General features: G+C 43.3%; 1 protein-coding gene across 1 annotated transcript in view; it reads right to left on the bottom strand.

The window, feature by feature from the left end:
* FCHSD2 (FCH and double SH3 domains 2) overlaps positions 1-26,087 on the bottom strand; it is a 120,236-nt gene that overhangs the window by 1,213 nt on the left and 92,936 nt on the right. Inside the window, exons 11-19 of the mRNA XM_082277343.1 lie at positions 17,632-17,748; positions 16,827-16,931; positions 7,046-7,207; positions 2,942-3,076; positions 2,551-2,634; positions 2,248-2,425; positions 1,388-1,608; positions 338-467; positions 110-192 (exon numbers count right to left, since the gene is read on the bottom strand). Coding sequence (XP_082133469.1) covers positions 110-192; positions 338-467; positions 1,388-1,608; positions 2,248-2,425; positions 2,551-2,634; positions 2,942-3,076; positions 7,046-7,207; positions 16,827-16,931; positions 17,632-17,748 — 1,215 coding nt within the window. The remainder of the gene's footprint in view (positions 1-109; positions 193-337; positions 468-1,387; positions 1,609-2,247; positions 2,426-2,550; positions 2,635-2,941; positions 3,077-7,045; positions 7,208-16,826; positions 16,932-17,631; positions 17,749-26,087) is intronic.

Raw genomic sequence — 26,087 nt, 5'->3', positions numbered from 1 at the left:
ATAGGACTGACCTCTTCTGGCATTTACTCCCCACCTCTTTTTCAGCTCTGTTTAAGGGCTGTTACCCCTTGAACATCAACAAAAACCAGAGGATTTGCTGGTCACTTACAGGCCGCAGTTTGCCATAGGAACTTTCCGGAGGAATTCGTGGAGGTTGGGAGAATCCGGTGGACTCAGAACCAAAGCTGTTTTCTGAGGGAATAAGCAACACCCCATCACAAAGAAGGCCCTCAGTATTGCTGAATTTATGTTGCAAAAATGCTCTTTTTCTCTTTTTTGGCCCCTCTGAAAGGCTTCTAAATTAAGCCTTTACCCAAAATGTTTACAAGTTTCTCACCATTCGTCGATGGAGATCTGGGGAAAAACTGGGATCCTCTTTTATCCGGGCTAGGATAGGGACTGGTGGGAGGCTGGTCGTACAGAGGCAGTGGTGGCAGGGAGTTGTTGGCCTTTGGAGTTGGGGATACCTGTGCCAAAACCAGGGAGAGGCTGCAGCAAATCCTCCTCAGCACGTTTGACACACACACACCCACACACCCCCCCCAGTTTTCCAACCCATCCCTACTCCAGCAAGTTCTCTCCACAGCTGGCAGGAAAGTTTGGGAAGCAAAGTCAAGGCATCCAACAGGGATGCAATTTTTTTAAATCATAGGCTGCCACTGAGTAGAAATTTTCAGCCTCTCCCAGGTAACTCAGAGAGGCTCTTTGCAGGTTATTTGAAACAAACAGCTCGTTTGGCCGAGCTGGGTTGACACAAAAGTGTTGGGACCAGGAGCTTTATCCCCACCCAAATGCACTTTAATGTTCATTTTCACAGTCTTCTTAAATCAAGGAATAAAAATACTGAAAAATTCCTTTGTAGAAAACATGGAAGTGCAGTTTCTAGCCCCAATCTCCACATGGGAATGTGTCTGATTTCCTAATACGATAGAAGTATCATAGAACTACGCTGTAGAAATTAGGACACTTGTGCAAAAATTACTGTAATCCAAAACGTGGCAGTATCCTGCCCCTCAAAAATGAGAGGATCCAGAACAGATTTAAGTATGAAAACATTACATTAGGGCTGAAAGAGCCTGTAATTCTCTTTTTGCCAGGTTGTGTCTGACATCTCAGTCTCTCATAAATTAGTGACAGGAAGTAAACTGTGAGTCTTCTCCTTTGATTCATTTTTACCCAAATACCTGCCTTCATTCACAAATCTGTTCTATTTGCAAAAATACATCCGTTGATAATTACTAGGCTGGGTAAGAAACTCAAATGCAAGCACTGACGACTTGGCTGGTTTTTTTTTCTTAAACTGGTTCTGATTTTTTTTCCCCTGAAGAAGTGACAGATCTTTGCAAACTGCCCAAATAATAAACCAAGCCAACACCTCTTTCCATACCTGGGTATCCCCAATCTTCTGAGTCTCTCCATTCTCCGAGGCCGTGAGCTCTTCGACCAACACCGAGGGGAAGACCCCGATGCGGCCGTTGAACTCTCCTTCCCAAAAGCCATCGTCATCCTGGTTTTCCTTGTTCAGGATGCGGATGATGGCTCCCTCCGGGAAGGACAGCTCGTCATCCGTCTGCCCCTCGTAATCATAAAGTGCTTTCACAAAACAGACTGCAAAATGGAAAAGGAAAAACCCAATGAGCCAAGAAAAAAATGTCAAGGATACACAAAGTTTTATAGCTGGAGCTGGTGTTTTGAAGTTCTTGTCAAGATTCTGTTATTGCTGAGCCAGATTATTTTGGTCTGCCTTAATTTTAATCTCAGCTGTACGAGCTAAGGAGGTGAATTATGCAGATTTGGCATGAGAGAGGTAATTACTGAGCTAATTACTGAGAATGGTTGTGCTCAGATACAGGTCAGTCTCTCTCTGCAACTCCCTGAAAGGAGGTTGGGGCCAGGTGGGGCCTTTTCTCCCAGGAAACCAAAGATAAGACAAGAGGAAATGGCCTCAAATTGCACCAGGGGGGGTTAAGGTTGGATGTTAGAGAATATGTCTTCCCTGGAATAGTAGGTAAACACTGGAACAGGCTGGGAAATGGTGGAGTTCCACCATGGTGGAAGTGTTAAAAAATGAGCAGACTTTGCAATATGGCGGGATTTGGTCAAAGGTTGGATTTCATGACCTTGGAGGTCTTCTTCAACCTTAATGATTCTGTGATTCCATGAAATCTGGGATAGTCTCCCAGCCTTGATGTCCAGACTGTTTTCAAGAGCCAGCTCAATACTTAAGCATTTCTAACTGGAATTTACCACTGGAGTCTCCGTTGAGGCTGCCCGGGACCAGGTCAGCCTCTGTGGAGTTGTTGGAGGTGTGGGATCGGGTGTCCAGCGCAGCCAGGGACTGCAGCATGCTCAGGAGGCTGCTGGAGGTCGGGAACTGCAGGTACTTCTCCGGCACATATCCCACCTGTCCCGCCTTGTTCCGTGCCTGTGAACGAACAACAGGAGCCATTCCCTGCTTGTGAACTCGGCTCTGCAAAGAACCCCACAATTTCCTCCCATCCCAGCTTCTATCCTGAAAGCATTGAGGGAAACAAGCTCAGAAAATCCTACCTTTACCCAGTCTTCCATATCTCCATCTTCAATGACCTCCAACACCTCGTGTTCCTCTATGGTCAGTTCATCTGGCTGAGAAGCCTGGAGTGTGGGACAGGAAGGATGGAAAGGAAAGTGGCTTTAAGGGCAAGGCATGGGCAGTGGGAAGAACATTCCCATCTAGACTTTTATTAAAATGGATGTTCTTTAAAAACCTGAAAGCTTTAATAAACTACAACATCCCAATAAAGGTTCTGCCATTCACAAGAGCCACTCTCCCTCCGAAGGGCAGATGGAAGCTCCCTGAATGCCACCCCACCAGCAAAGCAAACCTCAAGCTCCCACAGGCACATTTATTACTTTTAATAGAACTCATTCTTCTAATTTAAAAAAAAAAAAAATCACTAACCTTATAGGAATAAACAACTTTGCAGGTGAGAGGGTAATTTCTCAGAGTACCAGAAGGACTAGAACTGCTGTCATCAAAAACATCCAGGCTGTCTTCAAACTCTTCACCCTCTTCCTTTTCTGCATCAGCATTGACCTGGTAAAACAAATTGCAATTGGCATTACAGCAGCTGCTAAAAATCAGTGAAGAAATAACAGTAAAAATGAGCTGGTTAATATTTTTCAGTCTGTGTTTTTTATGACTTATTGTTATTGAAAGTAACTCAGCTGGACTTCTTTGTTCAAGCACAAGCATGTGGACTTTAAAAAGAACTGCTGAAGATTTTGGAAGCTCCAACGCAACTGCTGGACAGTTATAAAATCTGTTTTCCATATAAGCTGTGACTAAAGTACTTTGGAGATGCCATTGCAGAGGCACAGAAAACAGTTTAATGGTAAAAAGAGAATTTATGCTACTAAAAGATTAATGTACCAGTGACCAGGAGTTATAAAATAAATCTGCAGTGGAAATATTTAAAGTTTAAAAAAAATAAACCCCCATATCAACCTTCTAGCTGGTGTATTCTCCACAACATATTTACTGCAGTTTATTACAAAAATTCTTAGAGAAAGAAAGATTTGTAAAAACTTGCTATAAAAGTTTAAATAAAACCTGTAGTCAATATCCTGGAAAAATACAAGTTTGGGTAAGACTACCATGAGCTGTGCTTTGGCCTTGTGCCTGGGTTATGTTTTGAATAAATATGTTATCTCACATGAAAATGATGAATTACTCTGAGAAAACAGTCCTTTGAATCAAAGGCAACACTGCTATGTAGTTCCATCTTCCCTGTGTTTATTCCTGTTAATTTGGGAGTGAATTTGGTGCTCCCCGTGAAAAGTGAGAGGCTGATAAATAAAAAAAGTTAAGCTGAGCCTACAAATTTCCTGTGAAATTTCCCTAAAGCAGGTCTCTGACAGCTTTGCTCTTCTAGGCCTGGACTACAAGAGTACAAAGCTTCATCATTTTGTGACTCAATTAGTTTCTATGTTACTATTTCCAAACCAAATCCTTGCAATCCTGGTGATTTTTTCTTCCTCACTAACTCTCATTCCAGAGCAGTTTGCCTCCATCTCTCCTTTGGTGTATTCCTGGATGCTGGGATAACCAAAAACTGTCCTACAGCTGGGTAATGCTTTGGGACATCAGCAACCAACTGCAAATTGTGGCAAATTGGAGGTTTCCCCTCCTGTGTCTGCCTTTTGCTGTGCATGGTCCCAGCAGCCAGTGCTGACATCCAGCTGGGACATCATGGAAATCAGCAAATCATGTCTAGAAAGTCTGGGCAGCATCTGCTCCTGGCTTTCTACCACGAGCAGGAAAAACACGCCTTCATTTTCAGCACGTGGGCTGCTCTAACTCCTTGGCTGGAATCATCTGGGAAGCAGGCACCAAGAGGGAAAACAGGAAACTGAGAGGTTGGCTTGAGAAAGCTCATCCTTCTGCAGAGCCTGGGATGGAAGATGGCAGCAGCAAGGAATAAATGTACGGGACAGGATGACACTAAAGGGGTGGGACAGGCAGCAAACACAGGAAGAAATGCAGGGCTGGTGATGAGAAAGTGGATTACACACATGAAAAAAACGACAGAAATGTATTTCTGTATAAAAATCTGTCTTGGGTTGTTGCACATATACACAGAAGGGTCCTGTCCCCGTTCCCTGGGAGCAGAGCCCAACCCCCCCAGCTGCCCCCTCCTGTCAGGGACTTGTGCAGAGCCACAAGGTCCCCCCTGAGCCTCCTTTGCTCCAGGCTGAGCCCCTTTCCCAGCTCCCTCAGCCGCTCCTGGGGCTCCAGCCCCTTCCCAGCTCTGTTAAACACTGACCACTCCTCCAGGCTGGAGTGAAAGTGCTGCTTGTTACAAACTGCAGTAATTCCTCTGAATTCTGGTGTAATTTTGGTCCCAGCTCTAAGAATTCCATCTCTGGGCTGTCCCTGTCTGGCCTGCCAAGGTCAACAGAGCCTTTTTTAAATACAGGAGCCTACGTAAGTGTAAAAGGGGAAAATGAGACTCAGAGCTGAACCTCCCAGGCTGTGGCATCGCCTGGGACCAGCACGGGGGGCTCAGCTCCAGGGCCAACTGTGCCTTGTCTGGGGAGACTGGGAATGAGGGCTTGGGAGCAGCCCAACAGGCACACAGGGGAGTTAAAAGAGGTGGAGTACAAGAAGAAATGGAATAAAATCACTGTTTACCACAGCTACGCAACAAATCCTCACCTACTGTGACCAGAGAGCATCTGAAGTGAAACCAGAACAGGATTTCCTTTGGGATTTGGGAGGGCTGACACTCAGATCTGCACACTCCAACTCTAATTCCTAATTATATTAATGATGACAATAAAGCCTGCAACAACCTTCAGTGCAAATCACCACCACGAGCTGGGTGTGACATCCGAGGAGAAACTTCCCAACAGCCTGAAGGAAGCAAAGAGGGAATTGGGGAAGCATCTGCTGAGATTCCAGTCAGTGCTCTCTTCTCCAAACTGAAGTTACCACAGAGGGAAACATCTGTACCTCCAAAAAAACCCTCTCCTTCTAAGGGTTTGCTACCACTACCAAGAAAACCTATTAAAAAAAAGAAGGAAAAAACATATGAAGAGCACAAAGAAATATGGGAATGAGCAAAAAACCCTAAAAGCTCTTTTAGCAGTTCCTCTTTTCTGAACAGCGTTTCTTTGATTCAGTCATCACTACTGATTCTGAAATATTTCATCCTTCCTGGGGAAGAGGGGAGGAAAATTAGAGTTTGCTTTTTATTCGTCCTTGAATTACCTAAAAATATGCTTTCTTCCAAGCTAAACAAGTGTACAGACACTACAAATGCAATTAGTCTTATGTACAACTCAATCAAAAACATCATAACCAACCTTCCACTGATCAAAGCTGCTTTTTAGATCAGTTTTGATGATATTGGATGAAATTTTCCAAAGAGTTAGCTTGGAATCACAGCATCACTTTGGCTGGAAAAGGCCTCCAAGATCACTGAGTCCAACCATTCCCCAGCCCTGTCTACTGTACCTCAAATAATCTATGAAAGATCTTTGAGGGAAAACATCTAACCCTGGTCACAGGAAAGGAAAGTCTGTTTTCCAAGCCACACACTGACTGTTTTAATGAATTAAGGTTTTTCACCTCAAAATATCGGAATCAATTTGGAAAACAGGCTTTGGTCTCCTGATGACTTTCCCCACAATCTCCACATAAATGATTCTTTAAGGAATGATGTAGAACTTTGTTTTCTAAGGAAGAATAAAGACCTTATCTGGAAGAAGAAAGTCTCTAATTCAGGGATCTCAAGATAACAACCTCAACTATTAATGAAACTTTAGAGAAACACACAGACATTTTTCTTCTCAGGAAATGGCAAATAAATACTATGGCACTTACCCAAGGTCAGAAAAATCAATTTAAAGTAAACCCAGCAAAGAAACCCAAAAATCCTTTTTTTTGAGCTTTGTTTTTTTTTTAGTTCCTGTTAAATTCAGCCATGTAAAACCACAAGATTTTCTCTGTTGGTTAACAACCAACCAACCATTTTCAGTTTTTTTTTTATGGAATGCTTTGGGTTAGGAGGGAACTTCAAAATCATCCCATTCCAACCCCCTGCCATGGGCAGGGACACCTTCCACTGTCCCTGGCTGCTCCAAGCCCCAATGTCCAGCCTGGCCTTGGACACTGCCAGGGATCCAGGGGCAGCCCCAGCTGCTCTGGGCACCCTGTGCCAGGGCCTGCCCACCCTCACAGGGAACAATTCCTTCCCAATCTCCCATCCAACCCTCCCCTCTGGCAGTTGGAAGCCATTCCCTGTGTCCTGTCCCTCCATGCCTTGTCCCCAGTCCCTCTCCAGCTCTCCTAGAGCCCCTTTAGGCCCTGCAAGGGGCTCTGAGCTCTCCCTGGAGCCTTCTCCTCTCCAGGTGAGCACCCCCAGCTCTCCCAGCCTGGCTCCAGAGCAGAGGGGCTCCAGCCCTGGAGCAGCTGCGGGGCCTCCTCTGGAAGGGCTGTATTCCAGGAGCAGCCCCTGGAGAGACCCCCCGGCCCTGGGGGAGGTTCCCCCCGGATCCGTACCAGGTGCGCGGAGCCGTTGTTGGTGACCGAGGGAAGGCTGGCCCAGCGCTCGTTCTCCAGCTCCTCCATCACCTGGTTCATGGCGCTCTTCAGCCACGTGTCCACGGACACCCCGATCTGCTTCAGCAGCTCCAGCCGCGCTTCTGCCTTCAGCTTGATGATCTGGGGACACAAACACACACGGCTCAGAATTCCTCAGGATTCCACCTCACCCTGCGGGATCTTCCCGTCCAGGAACGACCCAGGTGGCTGCGATTCCTCATTTCCTTGCCTGCAGGAGCGTGGTGTGAGCCAAGACACAGGGAATGGTTTTCTGGAGGCCCAGCCAATCTCACCAGTTGGTGTTTTTAAAATAACACCTCTGAGTTTATGCTCGCTCCCAATTCACACCCTTAAGTAGTTCAATGTAGCTTTGAAGTCCAACAACCCAGCGCTTCCCAGGATTTTAAAAATTAGGAACATCCACAGAGCAGACCCTTCCAGGTGGTGACTGAACTGGATGTGAAACACAAATAAATCTCGTAGGATACACACACACACCAACCCACCAACTCCCACACGAGGCTCTTTTCCACCAGCACGTGCCAGAGATCACAGGAAACTCATTTGTTATGGAAGCAGAGTATGCTAATCATCTCAAAATTAAATACGTATCGCACTCCAACAAACAGTTTCAGGGTTTTTGTCTTCAGAACAGCATGAAAATGGAGGTTTTCTGACAGCTGGGTTCACTTCAGCATCCTGGCACACTCGCTGGCCAATGGAGCCAAAGATTTAACAAATTCATGGCAAAGCACCACCCTGATCCAAATTAGCTCACAGTCTAAACAGGAGGGATGGGAAGAGAAGCGTGAAGAAACTCAGGACTCCAAAAAAAGCAGATTTGCATCAAGAAGCGGAGGGCAAACCCAGGGATAAAACTGAGGATATTTTTGTCCAGTCCAGCCCTGTCAACACCCTCCTGCTGCCTTTGCTCATCAGAGAAACAAAAATCAAGTGATTTCCCAAAAATCCTTCAGTGAGTCACTGATGGAGGCAACAACAGAAACCCACTGAACCAGCCTGGAATTTCTCCTGCATTCCCTTTCGTAGCATTCGTCATTTTTAGCAAGTAGCAAAGCTTCATCTCCTTTCTCTCCCCTCCAGCCCTTCCCACAGGGATCCAAAGCACCTCACTGCAGCATCCCTGACACACCAAGCTCCCAGCAGCACTGGGAATCCAAGCAAAACCAGCAAAAACAGATGGGTTCAGGCATAAATTAGAGGGAACTTCCCTTTCCAGTAGTGGCTGAAGCACAGTAGGCTACGGAGAATACGTGTACAGTGAATTACAATGCCATGTAGGTTTTTCTCTCTTACACACATCCTTACTCTACACAAAACTTCGTGTTGAGCTGAAGTGATACAGGTATTTTGCTCACTTCTGACAGGCTGCTGCACTTACAGAATCAGAGAATCATCTCTTTCTACTAAGAAAATAAACCAGAAAAGAAATGACTGTTAACTTTATGAAGCTGAACCCCCAAACACGTCTCCATTTTCACTTTATTTGTGAAGGTGACTTTAAACCTGTCTAAATCAAACCACTTTTGAGAGGCATTATTTTAAATTCTGCATAGAAGAAATGCGACTTTAAAGAGTAGGTAAGCTGTAAAAGGAGAATTTATGATGTCAGATGTATCTTCATGTGGCTACAGCTGCACGCACATGGTCTCCCCCTTCATCAGGGATGGAGAAAGGAGGATGGGACAACTTTCAGAGGTATTTCCCATGGGAAAAGCCAAAGCCACTGAGCCAAGGGAAGTTTCCACTTCTTCATGCAAGGGGTCTCCAAGTGAATGATTAACAGGTACTGTAAATAGTGTTCAGAGAGCTGAGAAAAGGAGGAAACACTAAATACGTTCATGTGCATCCCCTCTCTCCTGCTCCTAAGCATTCAAGATTTTGAACAAAGCCACTTCAGCCACAGAGCTGCACAGGAACATGCAGGACAGGGAGAACAACCTTGTCAAAGGCAACTTAGTCACAGAATCCCAGAATGGTTTGGGTTGGAAGGACATTAAAATCATCCAGTCCCAACCCCTGCCAGGGGCAGGGACACCTCCCACTATCCCAGGTCGCTCCAAGCCCCGTCCAACCTGGCCTTGAATACATAAATATATACATATTAATGTATATATTTACTTGTGGAGTGAAGCAGCTTTCCCTTTATTTGTCTTTACATCCTGACACCAATTTACAAGGACTTTCCCTGTGCCTCCACCATGGAATTGCCCGGCCCCGTTGTTTTGCTGTTTACCTCGTTATGCAATTTCCAATTAGGCTGAGTTATGCTACAGCAATAAACATTGGTCCAGGCTGCTACAAACATCTGCAGTTGCTTTTAGTCCTCACTCTGCCGTAGTTTGTTTGTACAAATTGTGAGCTAAAATAAACAAGCTGCTCCAGAATTCTTGAGTGTACTTGACAAGAGGTTTTAATTCAACGTACCCAGCAAATCCCATGGAGTTCCCCCTCCCTATTTACACCCAGGAGCCTTAACAGTCAACAAATGTTTGTTCCAAACTACAAATGGTTTGAGTTTCATTCCATTGCAGACAAGCCATAAAAGCACCAAGAGCACTAGGTCAGGCCTGCACTTGAAAGTCATTTACAAGCTGAAAATATATTTTTACCTAAATAATTATGCTGGTAGACCAGAGTTAACAGCTTCCCACCTATAGGAAAAATACAAATAAAATACCACTCAGGAATGTAACTTTATTCTGCTTCTCACACAGGAACAGCTACACATTTAAACATAGTTTAGTGGTGGCCTTTGCAGTGCTGGGGTGGACTCAATGATCTCAGAGTGCTTTTCCAACCTCAATGACTCTGTGATTCTATGAAGATACAAACACCTCATTCAAACACCACTACACCTAAATTAGCTAGGGTTTGATGCTTTCATTATCCCAAAATAAAATGTTAAGTAAGAAGGAAAGAGGGCAATACTGTTGATTTCACCAGCACCATGTTGCGTCACAAGCTTTTCTGAAAGCCTTGTTCCCTTGCAAAGATCATCCCATTTAAAACTAAACAAGGCTTTAACCACTGGTTTTCCCTCTCTCCCAACGGATGCTCCCCAGGGACACTCGTGCTGTGCCCCAGATGAGTGACCTCCACTGACAGACCTGAAAATATCTTCAATCAAGTGACCCCTGGCATTCCCAGCAACACTGAGCATCTCCAGGAAGGCAGCTGAGCTTCCAAAGCCCAGGAATGCTGGAATCCAGCACTGCCTCTGAAATCTGGGTGCTGCCCAAATTTCATTGTTAGGAAGTCTCACTGCAGGACAAACACTTTCCTGTGTAACAGTGAAATTGCTGTTTACAGTCACCAATTACTGGTTAATAGCTGAGGACTGGGGTATTTTTACACCGATTAAAAAACCATCAGCCACCCACCACATATACAAACTCTTCTGGGGGGTTCCTGCTTCTCTGAGCTGTTCTTCCTGCTGGGAGGTTCTAGGAAGATGAAAGGAAAAACCACCCAAGTTTTAGAAAATATAAACACTGTTATCTATTCCTCACATACCTGACATTGCTCCACATGGGAGATGGAATAGTTTTGTTTATTTACTGTTCCACTCTTAATTAAGCAGTGGTTTTAGACCCACAGTTTACTCAAGATGAAGATGCACAACTGCTCTGCAAGGCATGGAAATGAAACCCAGCAGGAACATTACAGAGCTGCTCCCTGTTCCCAGGAGGAAAAGGGCTGGAAAGAAACCCAGAGTTCCTTCACATCCCACAAACACCTTGGATCCAAGTCCTTCAAAGCCATTTATAAAGGTGCTGGGCTAAAAACAGCACAGAAATGCAGCAAATGCGGCCCCTTCAGTATTCTGGTTTAGGATTGTTAAAACCAGTTTTAAATGGATTTTCCTGAAAACAGAGCTGCTTTACCTGCCATGGCTTTTTAAGGTGCAGAAGAAACCCTGGGCCTTGTCCAGATTTTTTTCTCCTGAAGAATTCAGAATTATTTATTCTACACAAGAGTTGTACTTAGGAGCTTGGTCAGATACTAAAATCAGATTAAAACAGGATTATGAGGATACCCAAACCATCTTTTGTGAGAAATGTTTTATTCCAGTGCAATATTTTTTTAGTGGCAGGAACAAAATCATAGAATCATAGAATCACAGAATCCTGCAATCACTTAGGGTGGAAAATCCCTCTAAGATCATTCCCTCAGCACTACCAAGGCCACCACTGACCATGTCCCCAAGTGGTTGAACACTCTCATTTGGCAAATTCTTTTAGCCAGGAAGAAATCAATGTGGAAAGATTCTGGCAAAACATTCTGGAAAGCCATTATCTTTATTTCTGTCCCCATTAAGAAACACTTATTGTTGAAATTCCAGGCTTTTTAATTGGAAAAGTTATTAAAATGAAATAATTCTCTTCAGGAAAAGTTACATTTTGGGCCACTGGAATCATGATACAGAGATAGGCAGACATGACTATAAATTAATTTGATTTATAATTAAGTCTTGGAATGCCCTAAACTTCTCAAAACCCAAAGTGAGTCTTATTCCATGCAGTTCAGTTTTAAATCACAGCCCACTGTCTTAAAGTAGGGGTGTATGAGGGAATAAACCAAAAAATTCAACTTTCACTGCCTTGCTGGGGTTTGGAGTGGAAAACCCATGGCTGTGGCAAAACCACCCCAACCAAAAAGATAAATCCTGTCCAACACAACTCACCCAAAATCTGGATCCTTTTTCTGCACTAGGTGGGGAATTAGCTCATAAATGACATTTCCCACCACAACACGGAGTGTGTTTCTTTTCTAAGTGGGAGGCTGGGCAGGAGGTTTGTACAGCTATTCCAGGAGTTCATTTATAGGCTAAATAATCTGCATGGACTGAAATCCAATGAGGCTGCTGGGGTGAAGCAAACAGGAAATGAGGGACTGGCACAGAGAACACCTCTCCCAAGGGAATTCCAAGGTGAAGGAAACAGAGGGGAAGCTACTCATGGAGAAGAATCCACAGCTCCAGCCCAACTGGCAGATGGATTCTTCCCAAGCTTAGGCACATGAAACATTAAAGATCCCTACAGACTGAATTTGTAGAGTTTAAAAAGGGGCTCCCAGGCTGCTGAGAACAGGGCTGAATGGAAATCACTCAAATTCTGTAAGGAGATAATTAAATGGATATAAAATAAATGAATGCAAACATCTATTAACACATTTCTCTGTGGTCCTGGGGTGAACACTGGTTCTTCATATGGTGAAAAATGTTATGGACACTTCATAACCAAAAAATTCAGTGAGGTTTAGGCAGAGGCTGGACTAGAAACATCTCAAAGCTCATCCCCTTCCACTGTCCCAGGTTGCTCCAAGCTCCATCCAGCCTGGCCTTGGACACTGCCAGGGATCCAGGGGCAGCCCCAGCTGCTCTGGGCACCCTGTGCCAGGGCCTCCCCACCCTCACAGGGAGCAATTCCTTCCCAATATCCCACCTAACCCTGCCCTCTGGCAGTGGGAAGCCATTCCCCTTGTCCTGGCACTACCCACCACAAAAAAAGTCACTCTCCCCCTCACTAAACTGCTTTTCACCAAGGGAGTTTGAAATTCCTGCTCTGTGGATGTCCCTGGCATTTTCCCAGGCCAGTCCTCAATCTGCTGACCTGGAAAGAGCAACAGCTCCTACACATGTCCTGCAGGGATGGCACCTGGCTCCCTGCACAGCTCTCCCAGCCTTTGCTTCCTGAGCTCAACCAGAGCTGGAAGCAAATGGCATTTTACAAATTCCCCTTTTCTTTGGATTAGGAGCTTTATTCCCTGGAAGTGCTCCAGGCCAGGTTGCACAGAGCTTGGAGCAAGCTGCTCTTGTGGAAGGTGTCTCTGCCCACGGCAGGGGGTGGAACTAAATGATCCTGAAGGTCCCTTCCAACCCAAACCATCCTCTGATTCTGCGACTCCATTTCATTTATTTTCCTGAAGCATATGGAATTTGCTTTGTTCCCACTGTGACACAACACAGCAATAAATATCCACAGCCAAATACAAGGAGAGGGGTAAATCGGCCCTCCACGTACAATTAAAAATGGCCCCACATCTCTGAGCTGATCCAACCAAGCCAACAGCACCGCAATGAGCCTTAACCAGATCTAATCTGGTACAAACACTCTCTGGAGAGCTGTACATATCCTGATGAGGAGATAAAATGCATCCCCTTACAAATAAGTGGGAACACGATTAATTGCTGCGGAGGCCCAAAGACCTGAGAGCAAACAGGAAACCTCCCACCATCCCGGCGAAAAATCACGTCAGCCCTGGGACAACTCAACTGCTCGGGGAGACCCACGCTGGGGTCTTTGGTCTGAGAGAGGAAAAGTAAGATGAGAAGAAATCTCCCCTGCTGGCACTGCTGAGGCACCTCCAGTCCTGGGGGCGGTTTCGGGATCCTCATGACAAGAAGGACCTGGAGGGGCTGGAGCGTGTCCAGGGAAGGGAATGGAGCTGGGAAAGGGGCTCAGCCTGGAGCAAAGGAGGCTCAGGGGGGACCTTGTGGCTCTGCACAAGTCCCTGACAGGAGGGAGCAGCCGGGGGGGTCGGGCTCTGCTCCCAGTAAATTTCTGTCTCCAGTCATTGAAAGATAAAGGGATTCCAGCACTGGGAAAATGGAAAGCTCAGTTCCTTCCTTCCTTCCTGCTGTTACAGAAATCAAAGCTTAAAACACAGATGTTCTACTTCAATTACCTGAATTGGCTGAGTCAGTAGAGAGGAGCTCCAAGAATGGTTTATTTTCACAAATTATCAGTTTTCAGTATCAATTCCCATTTTTTTCATTGATCTCCTTTGCAGCTGATGCCTGATCTGTGCCACTTTCAATTTGAAGGAGGCACCTTGTGCTCTAAGAGCTTGTCTTTACCAAAGTGGTTCAATGCTGCTGGGACAAGGATGGAATCCCTCTGGATCTGAACTCCACAGTGAGTCATTCACTACAGTCAATTTTACTTCTTTGCCAGTGCCAGAGGTATTATCACTCAAAATGTAACATTATTTTAACATTTCCTTTTAAAACAAGCAATCAAACAAACAAAAAAATCCTTCAACAAACCCCAAATTTTCCAATTTCAACACAAAAATGTGTGTTCTGGTTATCAGTTACAGTCACATCTGCCATGTATCACCTGCATGGCAGCACTCTGCTGGAATTCCTAATTTCCCCCCAATTCTAATCAAGGAGTTTGCTCCCTGAAAACATCACAAGGAAAAATAGCTGTTATCCCAGGGAGAAAAAGATGAGAAATAACCCACTGAGCTGTGGATGTGCCAATCTGAGGGTTTACAGTCATCTTGTGGAAGACAAAAACCTTGGGATTCTCCAGTATTTCCTGATCCTGACCACATTTTTACTCAATTCCTTTGCTGTACTTTCAATTTACACCTGTTTCCACATCCCTGTGCTTGTTAAATCCAGTTATCCATATGGAACAGCTCCTCAGTTCCTCCTGGGGCTTAGATTTCCCTGGATTCAGGGTCTCCAAGGAAGAGGGCAGTGAGATGAGCACATCTATGCCCAATATGCCCTGGAAAAAAAACCTTTACCAAAAAGAATCCTCTTTAAAAGGCCCTCACTCAGCTCCTCCTGCTTTGTAAGGCACACTGAGACTCGCACTGGAGCAATCTGTCAGGGATATAAAATTCCCTAAGGAGAAACAGGCAACTGGAAGATCACCAAACCAGAAAAAATTAATCCCAATCTGTCTGTGAAGTTGTCTTCCCCTTCAGGAATGATGAGGACAGAAAAGAAGGAAGGAAGTGGATTTGCAAAGGAAAAGGAATGATTCAAGAAACCAAAATGGCATAGAACAGGTATAAAAATTTCCATAAAAATAACAAGCATTTCAAGAGAAAAATAAAATAAAAATCAAATCTCTTGTGTCATCCTCACACACCTACAGATGTGATACCAAAAAAAACTCCACAGCCTCCCTACAACCTAAATAACTTCTTGCACAAATACCACACCCCAACCCAACCCTCAGTAATTCCAACTCAATCAGTTGCACCTAAATATGCAGGAATGTTTGGTTTTCACACACTGGAAGGAATTATAATTGCATTCCCAAAGAAAAGGTTTTAGCTCAAAGCTTAGGTTGTTCTTCTCCAGGATTTTATGTGTGCAAAAACCTCTTGTCTAATTAGTGGGCTTGAGCTCAGTCTTAGAAGAGTGGGGACTAACAGGGCTAAAAGAAAAAGCCATTCCTAGGTGGAAATAAAAGCTCCCTGAATTCACTTACTGGCTTATCATAAACAAATAAACAATGCTATGCTATAAACAGCTTTGGTGGCAATACAGACAAGTCCCACAAAGTGGTTTCCACACCATTCCAAAAACTCAGGGATAACTTCATGCCTTTAAAATATGCAGCAGAAGAGAAGCAAGTTGGCAAAAATCCCTCAGTCACTGAGTTTTATCCTCAAGTCCTTGGCATTGGCACCATATTCCCTTGTAAAACAGGGCACGTGTTAGATATTGGAAAGATAAGGGATGGTTTAACTCCAACACACTGGAAAACAAGGAAAATATTGTATCAGCTGAAACTATTTGTATTAGCTAAAACACATCTTGACGAAAATAATTCATGTTTATCTATAAAACTTCCACTTTTTGGCACTTTCCCTCTATCCTCGGTGACTTAAGTTCCAGACTGATTTAATTTGTAATTGATTCTAATTTTATAATATTTTGTTGTGAGATCTTTCTTTCTGGCAGCTTCTTATCCTGATTTTATTTATTGCTGCTGCTGCCTTTATCTTTTATTCTTATGCTCTCTGTCCTTGCAGATTTAATAATTAACTACACATCTATATACACAAGTATTTTGGAGTATGGTCTGTTGGAAATAATTTACTCAAAACAGGTTTTCAAACCTCTTTCTGTAAGAATTAGGTTTTAAAAAACCATATCCTGCATTTGCTTTAAAAAGGGAGCCTGACAGTTCTCCCACCAGGAAGAGGAATAATTTTGCTCTGTATTTTCTAACCCCTCTACCTGTAAATCACATTCCTAATTACATCAGGTACTCTGAGGTATGAGAAGCACTTCACTGCAACAATTAAGTTTGTTCTACAGTTTTAATTAAGCAACCCACTCATCTGTTCCTGCTGCCTGCAGTGGGGTTTTTCAGTCAGTGGCCATGAAAACAGTTCACTTTTACAAACCCAACACTGGCAGCCAAGTAAGAGGTTAATTTTTTCACGAGTCTTAACCCACAACAGGTCTCATAAACCTCTGTAACCCTTTGAAAGCAGCTCACAGTAAAATCAGAGATAAAAGGATTATTTCCAATGTTTTCCTATCAACAGCCAGAATCAGTTTGTGTATCAAAACCCACTACAACAGCACATGGCAGTTGCTTCTAGAACCTAAAAATATGAAGACAGAGATAAAATCGCCATTTTCTGGTATTAATTCCTTCAAGCAGAAGGCAATTAGTACACCTGAGATTCTTTTTCAATCTGTTTCAGAAAAAGCCCAAGTAGAGAGATTCTCACTCTTCATCAGGAGGTGTCTTTAATATCACTCTTCTGATCTGGACTTTCATGAAGTTGATTCAGTGATTTGACAAATACCAAATGAAGGGGGAAAAAATAACACCTTAAAATGCCCTGGCTTTTGATGCTGAAAATAGGCATTTCCATCAACCAAATGCAACAGCTGTAACGAAGATGTCCCTGTGGTAAGGAACTGAAAATGCCAAAAGAATCTCCTCCTTACCTCAGCCTTGCGAATGCTCTCTCTGGCTTCATCTATTTTCTGCTCCAGTTCCACTCGGGTTTGCTCAGACATCACGGGCCCGTGGCATTCCAGCTCTTCCAGGGTCTGCCAGGAACAAGGAAACACAGCACAGATGAACTAAATGCCAAAGACAAGTATTTGTGACAATCAGGGAAGTTACTGTTTGACTGGGTGCTAGGGATGACCAACAAAGGTCCACCCCAGGAAAAAAAAGGTGATGACTCTATCCCTGCCCTCTGGCAGTGGGAAGCCATTCCCTGCATCCTGTCCCTCCATCTCTTGTCCAAAATCCCTCTCCAGCCGTCTTGGAGCCCCTTTAGGCACTGGAACAGGCTCTCAGGTCTCCCTGGAGCTCTCCCAGAGACAACAGAGCGTTCTGGATGTTGTTTTTCCCCAGCTGATGCTGTGCTTGTGGGTTGGAATAGTAGGGATGACAGGGAAACTGGGCAGGGTGTGGTGAAAGCACAGCAGACTCCTCCATGGCTGGCTTCTTTGGGAAGAGCAAGGAACTTTTGGTTTTATTCTCACTCCTAATAGACACATTCCAAAATCCAGCTGCCTGATGCCCAAACACAGCCCTTGGCTCTTCTGAGCTGAGGCACAGACATAAAGTTATCAATTCACATCTAATTTTATATCTTGATGTTAGACTTAATAGCAAATTCCTCATGGATTTTCCTAGTGCTGAGCAGACTTTTGACACCCACGTGAACACAGGCCCCAGACAATTCCCTGGTGCTTGCAGCAGCTCCTCTTCCAAGAAATGTGCTTTTCCCAGACCTACCCGCTGGCTGTGGACGATGTTCTTGTGCTCGCGGGCCACCCGGGTCGCCCATTTCCGCGCCTCCTTGTTGAGGCTGTGCTCCTCAGTCGTTCCCGTCTCTGACTCCAGCTGTCGGCTCTGAACAGGGAACAAGGAATGAGTCGTGGCCCAGACCCTGGGCTACCTCTGTGTTTACCTACAGGGTGATTCTGTATTACATTTATCAGCCTGGGATCTTGTTTCTTAGGAAACAAGGAAGACAGGACAAGAACTTCCTTCTCAGCTTTGGGACTGGGTTGTGGGAAGACAACTCCAGAAGCCAGAAGATCACAAGAATTCAATTCCCAAAGTAAACAGGCATTATAGGAAGCAAAGATCATGGAATCATGGAATAGTTTGGGATGGGAGGGACTTTAAAAGCCCATCCAGTCCCACCCCCTGCCATGGATACCTTCCACTATCCCAGGCTGCTCCAGGCCCTGTCCAGCCCAGCCCTGGACACTGCCAGGGATCCAGACGCAGCCACAGCTTCTCTGGGCACCCTGTGCCAGGGCCTCCCACCCTCCCAGGGAACAATTCCTTCCTAAAGATGAAAGGTTTAGTGTGACCATTCTTTGTAATTTGTGATCAAACCACAAAGCCATAAAATATTTTAGTATAGCATGGGAATTTCTGTCCAAAAATGTTTGTGTCTGCAAAACAGAGGCTGAAATTTCCAATCCCATTTTTGATATTGTTCCATCTTATTCCTGCTTTTGTCATGTCAATGACAAAAAGTAAACTTCTCCCCCTCAACAAGTTCCAACTAAAGCAAGATGAAATAGTTCTCTGCTGTCTACAGGCTGAACAGAACAGACACATTTCCCAGCATGGAATTACTGAAATCATTCCCAATCTTTCTATCATTTCCATTTGTAACGGAGTCACAGAATCATTTGGGATAGGTCCCATCTTTGAAGATATCCAAAGACACTCGGATACAACCAGTCCTGGACAACCAGCTCTGGACCAGACAACCTCCAGAGATCCCTTCCAACTTCAACCAGACCCTATGATTTTTTATTCTGAGCCAGCCACTGCAATCCACAACCCCCCAGCACTCCTTTTTATCACAAGTCCTGACATAATCCTGCACAGCCTCTGAGATCAACCAAAAACAATCCCTTATAAACTATGACCCAAGAAGAGAGAATACGCACAGAGCTGTTGAAGTGTGAAAGAAATGCCCGAGTCACAAATTTCTCACTCTGTATGGTTCAAAAGACACCATTTTTCTTCTTCAGGTGGAGTTTGAAACTAGAGAAGAAGCCCACAAGGATGAAAAGGTTGTTTAGGCAGGAGAAATCCAAGGTTAGTCAGGAAAGGGTAAGAGAGCAGAAAGACATGGAATTATTTTCAGGGTAGCTGGGAAGCCTCCAGCTGTTACAGAAGAAGAGATGCTGTTATCAGGTATTTTAGCAGGAAAAGTGGAATGATTTGTGTCAAGGAAGGATGACAGTTCAATCATCTACACCAGCACTTGACACAGACTGGAGTAAAACCAATAGACACCAGGAGGCAAATGGAAGTCATTCTGAAAACAAGATTTTTCTGGCCTTTAGACTGCACTGTCCTCATGGAAGAGGCAAAAAACACTATCTTAGGTTGACATCCTATCAGGGGATCTAATTGAAAAAGAGGCAAAATTGGTTCAGCTTGTTACTTTGTTCAGTGAAGTTCCTTGCCATCAAAACTGAACCTGGCCTTTATTCTTAGTGTCTGAAATGCCCATTTCAGTGTTATTTTCCAAGCACAGAGAATTGTCAGACAAGGTGTGGAGCAGCCCAGAAGAGGAGGAGGAGAGGTACACGCACAGGGCCAGCTCTGGGATGAACAGGGAGGAAGGTGAAGCTTCAGGCGAGGATCTCTTCACCCATCCCCTCAGTTTAATTGGTCAACTGGCTTTTACTGAAGTGGATTTATAGAATCATATTCCTTCATTACTGACTTCTTTAATTACCTCTATTAAGCTACTCCATTGTAAACTTGAAGAGGACAACACATGGATATATTTAGGCACATCCGATCCTTAAAATAACGTTTCACCTCAGTTTTTCCCTAGCTTATCACACAGCTTCTTCCACAGCTTCTTCCACAGCTTCCACCTGTGTTTTAACCTGAGCAAAATCTTTGACATTCCCTCTTCCCTATTAAACATCTCAGAGTGAAAACAGCCCATAACATATTTTTAGTGTTCCCACTGCTCTTGCTCCTACTCAGCAGCTCATTTTCATATGGAAAGAACCCAGACTTTTCAGTCACTTGATAATCATTTTCATTATCCCAAGTATGATTTTGGGTTTTAGTCTATTTATCAAAAGCACTTGACTAGAAAAATGAATGCTGACTTCATGGCTACTCTTAAGGGTCTACTAAAAAAGAAAGGAATTTTGTTGGATCAGATTATTGCACATAATATAAGAACTTGTATTAGTTACTTATAAAACAGTATTGCACCCAGGCAGACCTCACCCTTGCTTCAAGGTCTAAAAATAAAACAAAACAAAATTGGGGCAATGTAAAGCCTTAATTCTGTACCCTCAGAGAAAAACAGACTGGAGGGGAACGTCAAGAAAATGAAAACCCAACTGCCATTAAAATAGGTGAGAAGAAAGGAGCTAAACCAGATTGATGTGGACATTGAAGTCCAAATTGTAGGGAAGAAGGTGGAGGAATTGAAGGGTCTGATGCTGACCTGAAGTGTTTTCAGGACTGGAATCTGGTGGTGCCAAGACGTCCAATGACTCAATTTAACCTCTTCCAAAAAGAGAGGGAAACCAAACCCACTCTCCGTGGCCAAGAAATGAAGGGAGAGCCAAAAAACCTGAGCTAAACATAGATGGACACTCTGCTGTTCCCTCACGGCTTGGATTACAATGAAAACAGTGTTTAGTGCTAAAAATTCGATCAGTAAACCAACAGAAAGTTCTGGATGGCTCCAAGCAGCTAAAAAGCTTAGGGGCAGCAACGCTGTTTCTTAAATTAACAAAAGCATTCAGGCTGCAGACAAATGTCACTTCTCCATTTTGGGCTGAAATGTTGGTGCAGGTGCAGGATTTGCCTCCCAACAGGGCTAAACTCAGCCTGTATTCTTATTTATCCAGTTATATCTGGAAGCAGATGGCACAGCCCTGTCTTGAAAGCAAGAAAACATTGGCTCTTGAGCCTCAACGTTCCTTATTTTTGTGGCTGAGGCCTAAAAAACTTCACTTCAACCAAGGCACAAAGCAGGGAACATTTCTTGCATGCAAAGCACTGACATGAAACACATCTAAAAACCGGGCATTTGTCTTAAAGAGGTGAAAACAAGAAGTTTCCATGCCAATGCTGCAGAGCAACACTTTGGGGAGGAGGAAGGAACACACATGACATTTTTCACACGACTCACTGCTAAACTCAGCAGTTCTGAGAAAATCGTGAGCCAAGTTTGGGGCTCCTTTTAGTCTGTTATTGCTGAACTCATTTGATTTTAATTTAGCCAAGAGTGAGCTGGGGCTGACTCATATTTCAGTCAATTTTCAAACTGGACACTCCACATCTTTAAAAATTACGATTTTTTAGGGCTTTTTCCCCCTCAGAATAATAAAAAAGGACTTCAATCCACTATTATTATAACCTGTATGTTACAATAAGGCTAAATCCAAGCCAACCTATTATTGCTGCTTTACAGAACCACATTCTGCTTTTTAAATGAACAAATCAGTAATATATTATTAGGACTGAACAATATTATATTAATCTAATAAATGAAGCACTGATGGGGCTGCCAAAGGAAAAGGAACATCCAACTGGGCAGGGCTGGTTTGGTTTGGTTTGCTTGCTTCGGGGTTTTTTTGGTTTGGTTTGGGTTTTGTGGGTTTTTTGTTTGTTTCAGTTTGGGTTTTGGGATTTTTTTGTTTGTTTCGGGTTTTTTTGTTTTGGGGTTTTTTTTCTCTGTAAGTATTGATTTTTATTAAATATCATTGATCAACACAACTTTGTTATTCCTAGGCCTTGATGTTTCTGTATCAAGAACTTCTGTTATAGAGAAGAGAGGAAAAGCCACATCCCTTTTTTAAAATTAATTCGAATCTTATTTATTTTCAAAGGTTTTTACTGCTCTCACTGCAATTAATATTGAAATTAGAGTGCAGAGTATTTTTGTTAATTTACTTCCATTCTCACCCTCATAATTATCCTCATTTGCCTCAGCCCTCACACCAGCTGCATTCCCAGCCAACTTTTCCAAAAATCTATTAGAACTAGAAATACAGAAAAATTGCCCTCACTAAGTAACCAAAGGCAAAAAAAAGGACTTTTAAAATCAAGTCTGACACAGAAAAAACTGAATTTGTAGCTACTTTCAATGAAATATAAACAAATTTCTAGTTTTTAAGTGGCCACTTCTTTCAAGTGTAACTTCTGCTCTCTGATCTTCACTGTTAGAAATCACCCAGAGCTTTGCTTAAACTGCGTTTCCTGACTGCAAAAACCCCAAGAATTCTAACTGTATGCTCTCTAAATTAAGATTAGGTGGTGAAAATTAAAATAAAGTCAACTAGGCAGTGAAAACTAAAATAAAATCCATTAGGGTGGGAGCCAATTTCAGCTCATTATACTTAGAGAACATGACACTCACATTCAACCTAAGCTAAGTCCCAAAGTAGATCCAAAACTTTCATTTTCTTCAGTATCAACCTCAAATATAAATATTAGATCTCAGATCTTATTTTAAGCACAACTGTGGCAGGAGGGATTAAATAAAATCAGTTTTAGACAGGCACAAGACAGGTCAAGTCACAGAGGGAAGGCAGAGCTTTGCCCACTTGCACCCACTGATCATTTCTTGACCTGAATGGTTGTAACTCTCCTCAAAAAGAATTCCTAATGCTGAATAAAATTAAATAATAAGCTCTTTTTAATATATATGTAGCTTCAAAAAGGTTATACTTAAACCCAGTCTGTTCCGGTATTAAAACAAGAGACCACTGTAAATACAGAAATATGGGGCCCCTTTGTACTTGTTTATGTAACTTATATAAAATTCCTTCATAGAAGATTCTGAGAAACTCCAAGATGTATCTTCTGAGAGTGAAGGGAAATTCATCCTTATTTTCACAATCTACCCGTAAAACAGCCAAGTTACTTGGAGGGAAACTGCAAATCTTTCCACTGAACTTCCTGAAGTGTTTTTGTGCAAGTTAAGAGGGAAAAAGAAGATTATTTTCATGTCAAGAAGCTGTGGGACAAATCAGCTGGGCCACAGCTCTTCCTCGTGCTCTGAGGAAACAGTGAATGAAAAACAGGCAGAAGACCCCAAAAATGAAGTGTCAGCTTTTCAGGGCCCTTCTCCTCTTGCTCCAAGGACACTTTTGTGTCACCTGGCTCCCTCTCTCAAGTGATAACCCCAGGATCAAGGAAAAAGAAGTTTTTCCAAATAGGAAACAGAGAAAAGCTGGCGAATTTCCTCTTTCTTTTGCCCTGTTCTCGTGGCTTATCTGTGAGCATGGGGACAGTGCGTTTTCCACACACTGGATTTTTGTGGAATTAATAAATATCCCTTTCCTCGTGGGAGGATGGGAGGTGATTAAACTGTGGAGTCTCACAGCAGCCTCTGTGGAAGGCCAAGATGTGCTGACTGGGTTTCCTTGGGAGGATAAAGGTATTTTAAAAGACTCTTTTCCATTCTCCACTTTGCTGTCTATAAATCCACATTGGGAATTCATTTCTGGAGAGGATTAAAGCTTGTTAGGAACTGATCAATCATTTCTTTCTGAATATTTTTAAAACAAACCATTTCTTTAAGGCTAAGTGGTTTGTTTTAGGGGTTTTTTTGAAAACTTTCTTTTTTAAAAGTAAGAATGTCCATCAAAATGAACCAAGACACTGAAAGAATCTAAATAATTTAGTAACATGAAAAATTGCCTCAATTCAAGCTCAAAGCAAAGTTCTTAGACAATGGAAAATACCTGATTCATGTAAAACATTTTGAAGAGGTTTTCTCTTTGTGGGCACTCAAGAGGGTACATTTCACCTAGTGCAACTGGGATATTTGGGATCAAAAATCCTGGCAGTTGCTGGAAAATTGTTTCATTCCTTCCTTTCTCAGGAACAGATCCTTTTGGAGGCTCTGGCTGTGCACCCTGGGATCATTTTGAAAGCAAACTGACGTGTCCCTGACTCAAGGACTGCACAGAAATCCTGGGAACAGCTCTTGTCTTATAAAACCAAAGTTTGGGACAGACCATGTAAAAGTGGAATTTACACCACAACTCAGAGCTCTCCATTCAGAGCTCCATATCCATATGGTTTATAACATTCTTCCTACAGCACTCACAGCTCCATTCCAGTAATACTTAAATACTCCAAATTTTGAGCCCAGTCCCAGTGGATCAGCCCAAAGAGAGCCCACAATTTGTTCTTGGAAAAGGTTAATATGAAACTTTTGATGAGATCTATTTATGACTCTACTTGGTTCTTTCAGTCCTTGGTGTGAAAATCATCATGCACAACTCACAGAAAGTAAAAGCCAACTGATAACCAGAACTCTGATAAACTCTGCAGAACATCCACAAACAGAACACGTGGCAAAAGAATGCTTGGTGATTGTTCTCCTGCAATTACATGTTGCTCCATCAGTTAGAACACATCCAATTTCTGACCAATTCAAAGCCTGAGCAAGAGCCCTCATTCTCATGTACTCATTGATTAAAAATGGGATTGCCCAGGCAGGATCCTGTTAGCTGAGCAGAATCACATGGATCGTAAAGAAGCATTATTTCGTTATTTTGGGGAAAACTGGTAGAGCCTAAGCAGCTGAAGCTTTAAAAGCTGCAGTGCACTGAGGAAATGCAGGAATTCTGCAGCCCAAGTGGGTTAACCAAGCAAAGGAGTCGCTGCATGTGAGGAACTGAGACATGAACGACCCATTCATTGCTTCTTAAAATTCCTGGAGTGAGGCTGCACCAGCAGTACACATGGACCCTGTGAGCCCACACAAGAACCACTGCACAGAATCCTGGCATTTTTCACACTGAGGAGTTTAATGGGAGTGGCTTACAGCTCTACTGGCCATGGGGATGGCCCTGTGGAAAAGGAGCAAAATTAAATCAGCAATAGGGCTGCATTTCATCAGTGCACACCAAGAGCCTGCAGTTGTCAGACACCCTTCCCCTCTCACAGTGCAGCAGCAACCAATTACACACAGCACTGTCTTGAGCTGAGAAATTTTAATTCATGCCCCCAAAAGATTACAATATCAATTACAAACCCTGTGCAAGAGCACAGGAAAAGTGTGAAGCTGCCCCCCACAAATAACACCCTTAAATTGATTTTTCCTCCTTGAAGTCTTATTGTGAAAAATGATTTTTCCCCCCTTTTTTTCTGTTTTATATATCTAGAGATCGTGCATTCTGTTGCCACCTCTCCAGAGTGTAAATTCAGCATCCCACATGCACAGGGATAACACAAGGCTGACCAGAAACACCCCCAGGTACCTCTGCTATGGTCATTCTCATAGCACTGACAGGTGAGGGCTCAATCTCCACCAGCTGAACTGCATTAAAACTCTGGATGCAGGGAGTGCACAGGGACGAGAACACACAGCAGCAAATGTTAGAGAGGCAGAGCAAAGACACTCAGAAAGATTCTGCTCACTGTTATCAAGAACAACCTCAAACTTTATCACAGAATATCCTGAGCTGGAAGGGATCCATCAGCAGCATCGAGCCCAGCTCCTGGCCCTGCACAGGACACCCCAACAATCCCACCCAAGAGAATGCTCCAAACGTTTATTTATGAGAATAACCGACTCTTTCTGGAAGAAAAATCAAAATCAGAGATTGTTAAAAGGGAAATTCAAAGGAAGCCCTGGCAGACATATCAGGGTGACTGGGAAAATCACTCCTATACAAGTCTTGATCCGAGTCACCTGAACTGCGGATCAAGACTGCCCAAGTCACTTCACTAATGAATTCAAGTAAAAAGAGGTTTATATTTTTTAAAGATGCAAACTTATTTTAAACAGCTGATTCTTAAAATAACATTAATAATGTCAATGGGACATCAAGAACCCACTTTAATCAAGGTGCTGTTTGGAAACGCACTTACACGCTCTGATTCACTCAATTTTAATGTCATTAATGATTGCTTTGGAAGCAACACAGAAACCAAGATAAGATTCTTGGATATTACTTTGGAACGCAGTGTTTTAACAGTATTATTTTTAGTAATTCTCTACATATATCTCTAAGTATTCCTTGAGCAATTGAGGTGTGTAGGGACACTTTATTTGGCACAGTTGTAACCCAGTATTAGTGAGTATTATGAGAACCTTGCAGCAGGACAAAAAGGCAGCAAAATTTAGTAGGAATTAGGTTGAAAGCAGTGAAACACAGGACTGTTAGTCACAATCTGGATGCCAAAAAAAGATTCTGCTCTTTTGTGGATGATGTAGAGCC

Source organism: Coloeus monedula, assembly GCF_965178545.1.
Source record: "Coloeus monedula genome assembly, chromosome: 3".
Classification (NCBI taxonomy): Eukaryota; Metazoa; Chordata; class Aves; order Passeriformes; family Corvidae; genus Coloeus; species Coloeus monedula.
This window is presented reverse-complemented; position numbering and strand designations above follow the sequence as displayed.